At 47.6% G+C, this 9594-nt stretch overlaps 1 protein-coding gene across 1 annotated transcript in view; it reads left to right on the forward strand.

The window, feature by feature from the left end:
- Positions 1-1091, forward strand: part of NTNG2 (netrin G2) — a gene marked incomplete at both ends in the record, with an annotated part of 47466 nt that extends 46375 nt beyond the window's left edge. Inside the window, 2 exons of the mRNA XM_082008798.1 lie at positions 419-553; positions 868-1091. Of these exons, the coding sequence (XP_081864924.1) occupies positions 419-553; positions 868-1091 (359 nt within the window). The remainder of the gene's footprint in view (positions 1-418; positions 554-867) is intronic.
- Between the last annotated feature and the right edge of the window lie 8503 nt (positions 1092-9594).

The raw sequence follows: 9594 nt of genomic DNA on the forward strand, positions 1-9594 counted from the left end.
GACGTGGGACGGCTCACGTAGGACCTCGCTCTGTGGGGTGGGCTTCAGCTCAGCCCCTCTCTGGAGGGTGGTGTGTCTGCCTGCACGGTCCCCAAGCGCAGCAGCCGCTACGGTCTCTGCAGCCCAAGGCATCTCTTCCCTGAAAACAAACCCCAGATAGTATCTTTCTGACTTGATTCAGATGCGTTGCTCTACCAGGAGGTGCTCAGCTCTAAAAGGGGGTGGTCTCTGCACCCGTGGCTGTTCGCACTGTCGGACCCTCTCATGCAGCCGTGCCCTCCCAGCCGCTTGGCCCATGCAGGGTCTCTACGGCCCCTCCCGTAGCACGTAGCCAGGCTTTTCCAAAGGCCCTAACACCCCTCTCGGGGCGTTAGCAGGCACAAAGCCCCCAGGCACTGACAGCCCTGTCTTTGGCCAGAATGTAACTGCAACCAGATCGGCTCCATGCACGACCGCTGCAACGAGACCGGCTACTGTGAATGTAAAGAAGGCGCCACGGGGCCCAAGTGCGACGACTGCCTGCCCAACTACTACTGGAGACAGGGCTGCTTCCGTAAGTACGCCGGCAGCATCGCGTCCATCTTCAGCACCGCCTGCTCGGGTGCCCTGTGATGCTCAGGGTGCAGGGTGGACAGGCTCCGGTCATTCCTCCCAAATCCAAAATGACTTGCTAGCTTTGCCCCTGGAGTTTGCAGCCCCCGCTGTGTTCCTCTGGCCTCGGGGCTGCTCTAGCGGTTACGAGGGTTGGATAATTTAACCCCTAGGAACTAGAGAAGAAAGCCAAAAGCTTCTCGTTTCTGTTCCGGTCAAGGGTTTTAACACACCCCAGATTAAGACCCACATCCTTCCCTCCCTCCCATCTTGTAGCCAACGTCTGCGACGATGAGCTCCTGCTCTGCCAGAACGGTGGCACCTGCTACCAGAACCAGCGCTGCATCTGCCCCGTGGGCTTCAAGGGGGTCCTGTGCCAGCAATCCAGGTGTGAAGCCGACAAAAAGGACTGCGACGGTGCCCCCAGTGTGCACAGCAGCCTCAGCACCATCCTCCTCGGGGTGCTTGCCCTCCAGCTGCGTGGCTGGGCGGACCTCTGAAACCGCAGAGGAGGAAGCCCAGCCCAGGCATGTCACCCGGGGGACCTGGGGAGACTAAGGTAACGGGTGGCTCTCCCCACCGTCTCCTCCGCCTTCCTTCACGCTAGGACTTGCACAACGTCTTTTGGTCCACTTTCCAAGCAGAAAGGTATGCAGAAAATCAGGGTCCGACTCCTGCCCACGAACCCATCCTGGCAGCAGCCGGGGTGGCCGCAGCGCAGAGCCGAGCAGCGGCGCGGGGACTGCGCCAGCCTGTGCCGGGGCCGCAGTCCCGCAGCTCGGCGGGGACACGGGGCCCGTCCTTCCCTCCGCACAGCGACTCTCCTTCCCCGCTCCGCACAGGGCGACCCGGGGCCGGGGCCACCGGGGCCCTGGTGAAATAGTGCCGCAATCCAAGGGATATTTTTTTATTATTACTTTATTTACTTTGGTATAGGCTGGGGTGTTCTTTTTATTTTTCCTCTTCTTAGTGTCCCGTTTTGAAAGAGCCTGTCATGACAACTCCAGAGCCCTGTAACACAACAGGCAGGGGACGGGGAGGGAGGGAAGGGGGGACTCTGGTCCATCCTTGCTGCATAGTCCCACATCCCACCGTCGGCCTGGCCTGGCCATGCACATACTGTTGCCTACAACTCTAGTTGCTGCATTGATTTTGTATTTTCATTGCTGGATTTTGTTTTTCTGCACTTATGGAGAACACAGGGGCCGTTAGGCATATGGTACGTGAGGAGTGCAGTGTCTTATCCACACATTTCCGTATAGTGTACGGTTCAAGTATTTTTTTTGGTAGAGACTTATTTTTGTTCGGGTTAAATGTTATAAAAGAACCACAACGTAAAGGGACATTTTGCCATGAGCATTTAATTCTGGTGTATCCTCCTCCAGTAAAGGAACTATCAACCGCTGATCGATCACCACATTTTCCTTTTTGTGTGCACAGTTAATTACAGGTAAAGACTTATTTTTTGATTCATAATGTCCTCTTGTGTTTTCTGAGTCACTACCAAGGTGCACCACATGGTGAGGGAGAGGGGAGGGAGAGAGAGGTTGCCTCATCACTGAGAGCTGTTAATTATTTCTCCTAATTACTTTGCTGAACCTAGGTTAAACTACTAACTGTAGACAATGAACAAAGCCTGAGTGATATATTAAGCACTGGTCATTTCCAAATGAGCCTGTGGCAGGAGAAGGCTGGGTAGTCCAGGGATGTTTCTCCAGGGGGACCTCAGGTGTCCAGCCCCATTGCAAGCTCCCCCGAGAGCTGGTGCCATGATGCACCTTTGCAGAAAAAGCTGTTTATCTGGAGTATCTTCAAGCAGCCACAGCCTGGGACTTCAGTATAGAGCTCACAGGGACTAGATCGACTCATTTAAGGCTCATAAACATGTCCCTGTCAGAGGGAGCGTTTGCAGTCAAGCACATAAATGAAGGCAGGAGAAACCAGAGACAAGAAATGATGTAACTCAACCAGAACGGGAACGTCACGAACACAAGAGCTTTAATTTTGGTCATGTCCAAATATTTACCAAGCCAGGAGCTGATTGCACGAAGGATTAGAAGACAGGAGACACTCCCCACCTCCAGCACGTTCAGTTCTGGGCTAATTCTCTTGACAAGGGAGCAGCCCTCGGTCACCACCCCAGCCCGCTTGCTCCCTGAGCCAGCCCGGGAGACCCACACCTCGCCTCGAGCCTCCACTGGCACTTCCAGGTCTGGTGTCCTTGCCAGAGTGCTACTCCAAGAGGTTCTCTATCAACATCTGTCCTGTTTCAACGCTGTGTCTCCATCGTCCTGTCCCTACAGCCCATCCCGCTCAGCGGGGCCGGTGCTGGGAACAGCCCACGTTTCAAAAGCGCAAGGGCCTGCAGCATCTTCCAGCCTAACACTGGAGATACTACATACGCAGCCAGTGCCGCCGAAATGCAGCCACCCCCGCGGAGAGGGGGGCATGAACTTGCACTTTGAAAAAGGAAAAGAGAACAGGAGCGAAGGTGCAGGACAGATACCGTCACATCAAAGAGCAACACAAAGAAATCTGTTGCGTATTTCGAGCAGTGTTTAACATCACAGAGGCAGGTCACACGACTTAGTTAATCCACCATAAAATAAATGAGGGTTAAACTCAGCCTGCTGAGATTTGATCTTTGAGGGAGTGGGCTGGCACAAGCATTGCCTCCTCTCCTTTAAAGCAGTCGGTTCCTGTCTGTTGTTATTGACACTTGCTCTTTCTTTGTACTTTCTGACTGTGATGTATTTAAAATCCTCATACATTACTGTTCTTACAAGTAATAGCGTAGAACAGACTGTAACAAGATCAAGATCTCTAATGGCACTTCTGGAAGGTGAAGCAACATTCTCCTTTCCCTGCGCTAGTGTTTTTCTCTAGAATATTAGATTAAGCGACAGAAAATTTACTACTTCATAAAGCTGTATCCCACACAAACTCTGCACCCAGCAGACCCCCTGCAAACGCACGCTTTTATTGCGATGCAAGCAGGAACGTGCCAAGCAGCAGCAGCAGCAGCACTGAATTCACGTAGAAAAATAACCTCAGAAGAGCACAACGAAGCTCAGAGCAGCCCAGGAACGAGGACTGCTGAAGGTGATACACCACTGCACCAGACCTTTTTTGGTTTGGGGGATTTTCTCTTGGTTGATTTGGTGTTGGTTGGTTGGGTTTGGGGTTTTGTTTGTTTTTAAGATAAAACATCATTGGCTTCCTAACTCAGCTCCAGAGATGACACCACCTCCCTATGGACCCAGAATGCCAGTAATGTTCAGTCCTGGACCTTCTCTAACCAAAGCCCAATGAATAGTTCTGTAACTTCAACCAGAAGGAGAAAGCTGCTGCGCTAACCCTCCTGCAGCTATGCCGAAGGACACCTGAAAAATGTTGATGATGATGGGTGGGGAACAAAACCAAACCAAAACGCAAGTCCACCCTCCACACTACATATACCATTCTTAGGCTCTTCCTTGTCGTGCAGAAGAAAAGCCCTCTCTGAAGTAGTGACTGCAAAGGACAAACACAACACGCTTCATCTTGCAGAAGAAATCAAATGGTCTTGGGGCTGTGAGCAAGAGCAGAGCCACCAAAAGAAGGAGTTTCAGATTTCCCTCCTGTGGCTCTGCCTGCGGACGGGGCAGTACAGCTCATCTGCAGGCTGACACAAAGCTGGTCCTGCATGTTGGAGATCAGGATGGCACTTTACCTTCTGATGGTGCTGAAGAACTTGCAATCACATAACAAAAACCACTGCAAGATGGAAAAAAAGAACTCTCACAAAACTTAAATTTGGTATTTAAGAAAATAGTTTAAAGCTTCTGAAAGCTTCAGCATTGAAGACCCATTATCTGCAGACATCTGTTAGCACAGAAGTGTCTACACAAAGAGAATAGAGCATTACTGAAATAATACAGAGAGAAACCATCGCAGCAAGTGCCCACAGATCCAAAAGTTCATCTTCTTTAAGACAGAAACATTTGTCCATCAGTTAATGCTTTCAAATGGGAGTTGTCCAATGAGGCTGATGCTTTACTTGAGGAAAGGTTAACCAGAGGGTACTTTTCTTTCTGAGAAAAACCACTTGCGCTCTTTCAAGAGGTTTTCATGTGTATCCTGTTGCCAGCACGCAGATGGCATTTGATTCATTTGAAAAAGTTTTTATATTACACTTCTGGCTTCAAAAAAGTGACCTCTTCAAATAGTACAAGTAGAGCTTTTGATTTTTCTTGTTTACCTAAAATTCTACTCTGATTTTAACTATTTAGAGTACTGACAAATCTAAATAACCAAAAGCCCCAAAGCAACAAAAATCTGCCTGATGTGACAGACCGTTGTGTGGCCAGGCTGAGTCCCCAGCCCCGGCTGCAGAGAAGTCAACAGTCTGGCTTTATGCACATTTGCTCACTTGCCAGATAAAATGTTAAGCCCACAGTCCCTGGGAGCTAGAGACAGAAGGAGGGGGAAAAAATTTTCCATTGGCACTTACCAGGGATGTTATTTGGTTTTATAACGATGAGGAAGCAGACATCTCATCTACAAGAGTGATCGTAAGGAGACTCATGGAGGCTGGAGCAGTGAGTGAACCAACACTTCAGTAGTAATAAAATTAATGGTCTCACCAGCCAAGTCTGGTCTATAATCGGCTTTTGTGAAAAAATCCCAAATGTAAATAAAACAAAGTATAAAGGAGGCGCTGAGCTTTCTTGCTCAGAAATAAGAGCAGAGCTGGGTTTATGAAGAGATTTGTATCGCCATCTTCCCCACCCTTCTGGCAGGGACTTGGAGAGTTTGGCCACTATCATGCAGAAACCGGCTAAAAATCACACACCAATTCGAGATGCAGGGAAGAGCTTCAGACTGTCCTAAAGGCTCCTTCGTCATTTTGATTCTCCAGGTGTCATAAGTTTCACTGCAGGGTTAAACGTGTGAGGAAAGCCTAAAGCCACCCATTTTTACCATCTAACTACCTTCTCTCCTGGCCAGCAACAATACCAGGCTCCAAAAGCTCCATCCTGACCCCACTCTGTGCTATTCCAGGGATTAAACTAAAGAGAGAGAAAACTGATGGGATTTCTTTGTGGCAATGGGAGTTCTTACCTGATACAACAGTGAAATTGGTGACAAAATGGGACAGCCACACCAGTGTAGCCTGGCAGGTTATAAAACAAGGTTTCTACATTTGAAAATGTAACATAACACGCACTCAAAACTACCTCCATTTTCATTTCCATCACTATTTGCCTGGGAGTTGGTGGCAAATTAGTCGAGGCCTTAGCAGACAGGTACATATGGCTAGAAAGTCTCATGTGTCAGCGATATTCGATGTACAAGGCTGCTTAGCTTACGTTTATTTGCACTGAAGAATAAGGCATTGGGCTCCTTTCCAAGCATCTTAAAAAGACAAGAAAGGAGACCTTATGTATGACTTGGGAATGGACCCGTTGTGGCAGGAGACTGTATTATATCATTAATGTTATAAATTCCATTTACAATAGAGCAGGCATTTCATCCATCATTTATCCACGCAGACTAGAGAGAACGTCTTGCATTTTTAGGACCGTGGTCCCGCTTACCCTATATTGCTACAGCAGACAGGCTGTGAATGAGCAGCCCACTTCCAGCTGTTGGCTACTCCAGTCTCTCCCTTCTATATGCAAAACTAAACCCCAATATCTCACCATACTTCAGTAACTGGGGGGGAAAAAAAAAAGTTTCAACTCTGAAATTACTGGGGTTTTATGTTATTTTTTGCATCTCTGCTGGGACTGGGGACGCTGTGATCTTAAAGGTCTTTTCCAAGCGAAATGATTCCATGTTTACCCTCAATCAATACGTTTCGTCACTACCAGTTCTCCCTCGCTCTGGAAGCGCGCGCCGCTCAGCGCTTGCCTGGACTCGGGGCCGCTGCCATGGTACGGGCCAGCACGAGGGAGCAGCCCAGGGCCGTGCCGGCCTGCGCCCCGCGCACGGCTCGGGCTCCCGGCTCCCGCGCCTCCCACCGCCGCACCCAGCTGCCAATTAGTTACTGCACGCAGCCGGTCCAGGAGCCAGGACCGTCAAAATTTGTTGCCCCCCTGCTACCAGCAGCGCAGGAAGCGCGAGCAGAGGCTGATGTTTGCATCCCCCCCAGCAGCACGGCACAGCCCTCGGGCACCACCAGCTCTCGGCAGCCCTCAGGCCGCCACCGCCCCGAGGAGCGAACGCCCTCCCTGCTACGCTCCCCCGAGCGGGTTAGCGCTCCTGCAAACGCCTGCTTTTCCTCCGGCCGGTCCGCAGGCACCCATAGGTACAAGGGATAGAGTCACTGTTAGTAAGGCAGCGCTCCATAGCATGGTGCACGTATACAATGAAACACAGGGAAGAACAACTTACTGGGCAAGTACCTGTTTGGGTATCATCATTGTACATATGGCTCTGGTTTGTTCGCACATCGCCATAATTTTACATGTAATGACGTGGAAAACAATTGCAGTAAACCTTAAAGGAAAAAGGAATAACCAGAATACACTCCACCTTTACTGGAACACCTATTTCATGTACAAAGAATTAAAAAAAAAAAAAACTTTGAACAAAATATAGTCCAACACTTGCAAGAGATTTTCCCTTCTTAATGACATCAAAGACTAATAGTACCACAGAGGGAACTGGTTTTGCACTGAGAATTAAGCTGCCAAGCTTGGAGGAAGCACGAAAGCCTCTGTATAAAAACCTGAATACTGCTTCTTCCAAAGTCTTTTGGCACAACCTCCAATTAAACTGTTTTACATAAAGTTGTGTTGAATGTTTCTTTACTGATTTTTCTGACTTTAACAGTCAGCAGAAGAGAACAATCACTGGACAACTTCCTGACTGGCACTGGTTCTGAGGTGATTATTTAATGAATTCAGCAAGCCTACACTCACCTTACCAACACTGACGGTCTGTCACTACTCCCCATTTTATAACACACGCTGGAAACAGCAGAGAAGTTATGAAAATTGTGCTTAATCTGTTTGTTCCCCAATGCACATTTTATTTGAATCTGCAAGAAGCGTGCTTTGGAGTTTGCTTGTTTTTCCATGTTATGGGTATAAGAAAGGAAAGAAGTTAATTAAAACTACAAACCTACTCCAAGTGGTATGTGAAGACGGTAAAGTGTTCTAAGTGCAACAGCCCAAACATTGTTTTATTAAAGAATACACCGTTAACGATACAAACTGATATGGTAGCAATAAGCTACCGCTGAAAGATAGACAACGTAAGTCAGATAAATCTAGTATTAAATAAGCAAAAAAGGTCTGAGCCACTGACCACACCTCAAAGCTGATTTAAGGAAATATACAGGCATTAGAGTACATGACCTATGTGCTGTGTACAGAATACAATAAAAATGAAACACTAAAACAAAATTCCTTCCAGCATGTGGTAAGTATACCTTTCAGAAGAACACATTCTGAAATAGAGATTAAGGCGAAAGAAAACCAGAATAAAAGTTTCAGAGAAACATTCTTTTGACAAAATTGTATTTAATGGCCAGAAAAACATTTCCTCATTCACACTGTTGCCAACCTCACTTTATTTACATAAAGACAGTGGAAATGGCTTCCACAGCTATAGGACCCTACAGCCCTTTGCAGAATAGCAGCCTTTTTCATGTGCTAAGTAGAAACAGCAGGCAGGTCAGCACAGCCCTGCCAAGAGGAGCCAAGAGGTTTGAAAGATGACAGTATTTTTAAGTATGCCTATTAACATAAAGGGAGATGACACACAGGGCATGGACTCCCTGACATGGGACTGACCGAAGTGCCCAACCGACTGTCAGATTCCTTCAGGCAGCCTTCCTTATGGCACCAGGTACGCACCACCAACGGAAGAGTCACAGCAGTTTCAGAAGTGCATATACTGCTGACTGAGGCATTCAGGGTTCACTGAAGGGATTCGGATTGCAACATAACGAATAACCAAAGCTAAACAATGCATGTATTCTGATTTCACTTCACAGCCATCTCAGAGATTCTCCCCTAAAATGCTCTGTACTACGCAGCACCATGAGCTGGAGACAGTCACAGACTGCAACAAAAAGCCTTCCAACACACCTACAATACAGTTGTTACCAGTAAAGCACATTTGTTCTGGGCTTGGATGCAGTAAGGATGGAAGTTTTACTGGCAATTACAGTTTGAACCACTACTGATGGTTAAGGCACCTGCGTTTCACTGAAGTGGATCGCATGAACGTCTTTGGCAGTGGGTTAAAAGCACAAAGCTAACACTAATCATTGCAATGAATGTGTCAGGACAGAAAACATAACTAAAAATTATGGCTAAATTCTGGCCAGAGAAGTCTGGCAGCTCATTTGCTTAGGAAAGCCACTGCCCTTATATTGGTTAAGCCTAAGTCAGTGAGGAAGGGACAGCAGGATACTGCCTGCCTCACAGCAGGCTGTATTTTAACACAGATGCATAGAGACAGCAATACCCCCAACTGGTATTGACATAGCAAGTGCTGCATTCTCGGGCAGAAGCATTCCAGACTGTCTCCATGCAAACCTGCACACATGAAATGTTGCTCTTCACCTCCTTGAGACAGGCACGTACTCCAGAAAAAGAGAGTGATACTTTACAGTGACCCAAAGGCATTCTTAGGAGAAATAATTCCACTGTTATGGTGAAATGTTACGATGAGAGGAAGGCTTCTTAAAAAAGTTTGGTTTTTCCCCCCCACCCCAGTTTACTGGTTATATATTCTTCATTAACATAGTGGAAAGATCCAGTAATAACACGCAGAATGAACTGCTTGCCCTTTTTATCTCTGTATAGAGCTTTTGGGTATCTACAAAGAAACTCAAGTGTCATTACCGGTAAGTGTTAACTTTGACTAAGATTCCACAGTGCTGTTGATTATTCGTCACATGGACTCACTGGGACCAAACACACCTCATAGGCTTTAATCTGCAGTTTGTGTTGCCACTGCAAGAAGAAAAGGATTCCAACTGATGATGCAGCGGCAAGAGCAAAA

Source organism: Phaethon aethereus, assembly GCF_964289735.1.
Source record: "Phaethon aethereus genome assembly, chromosome: 20".
In the NCBI taxonomy this organism is placed as follows: Eukaryota; Metazoa; Chordata; class Aves; order Phaethontiformes; family Phaethontidae; genus Phaethon; species Phaethon aethereus.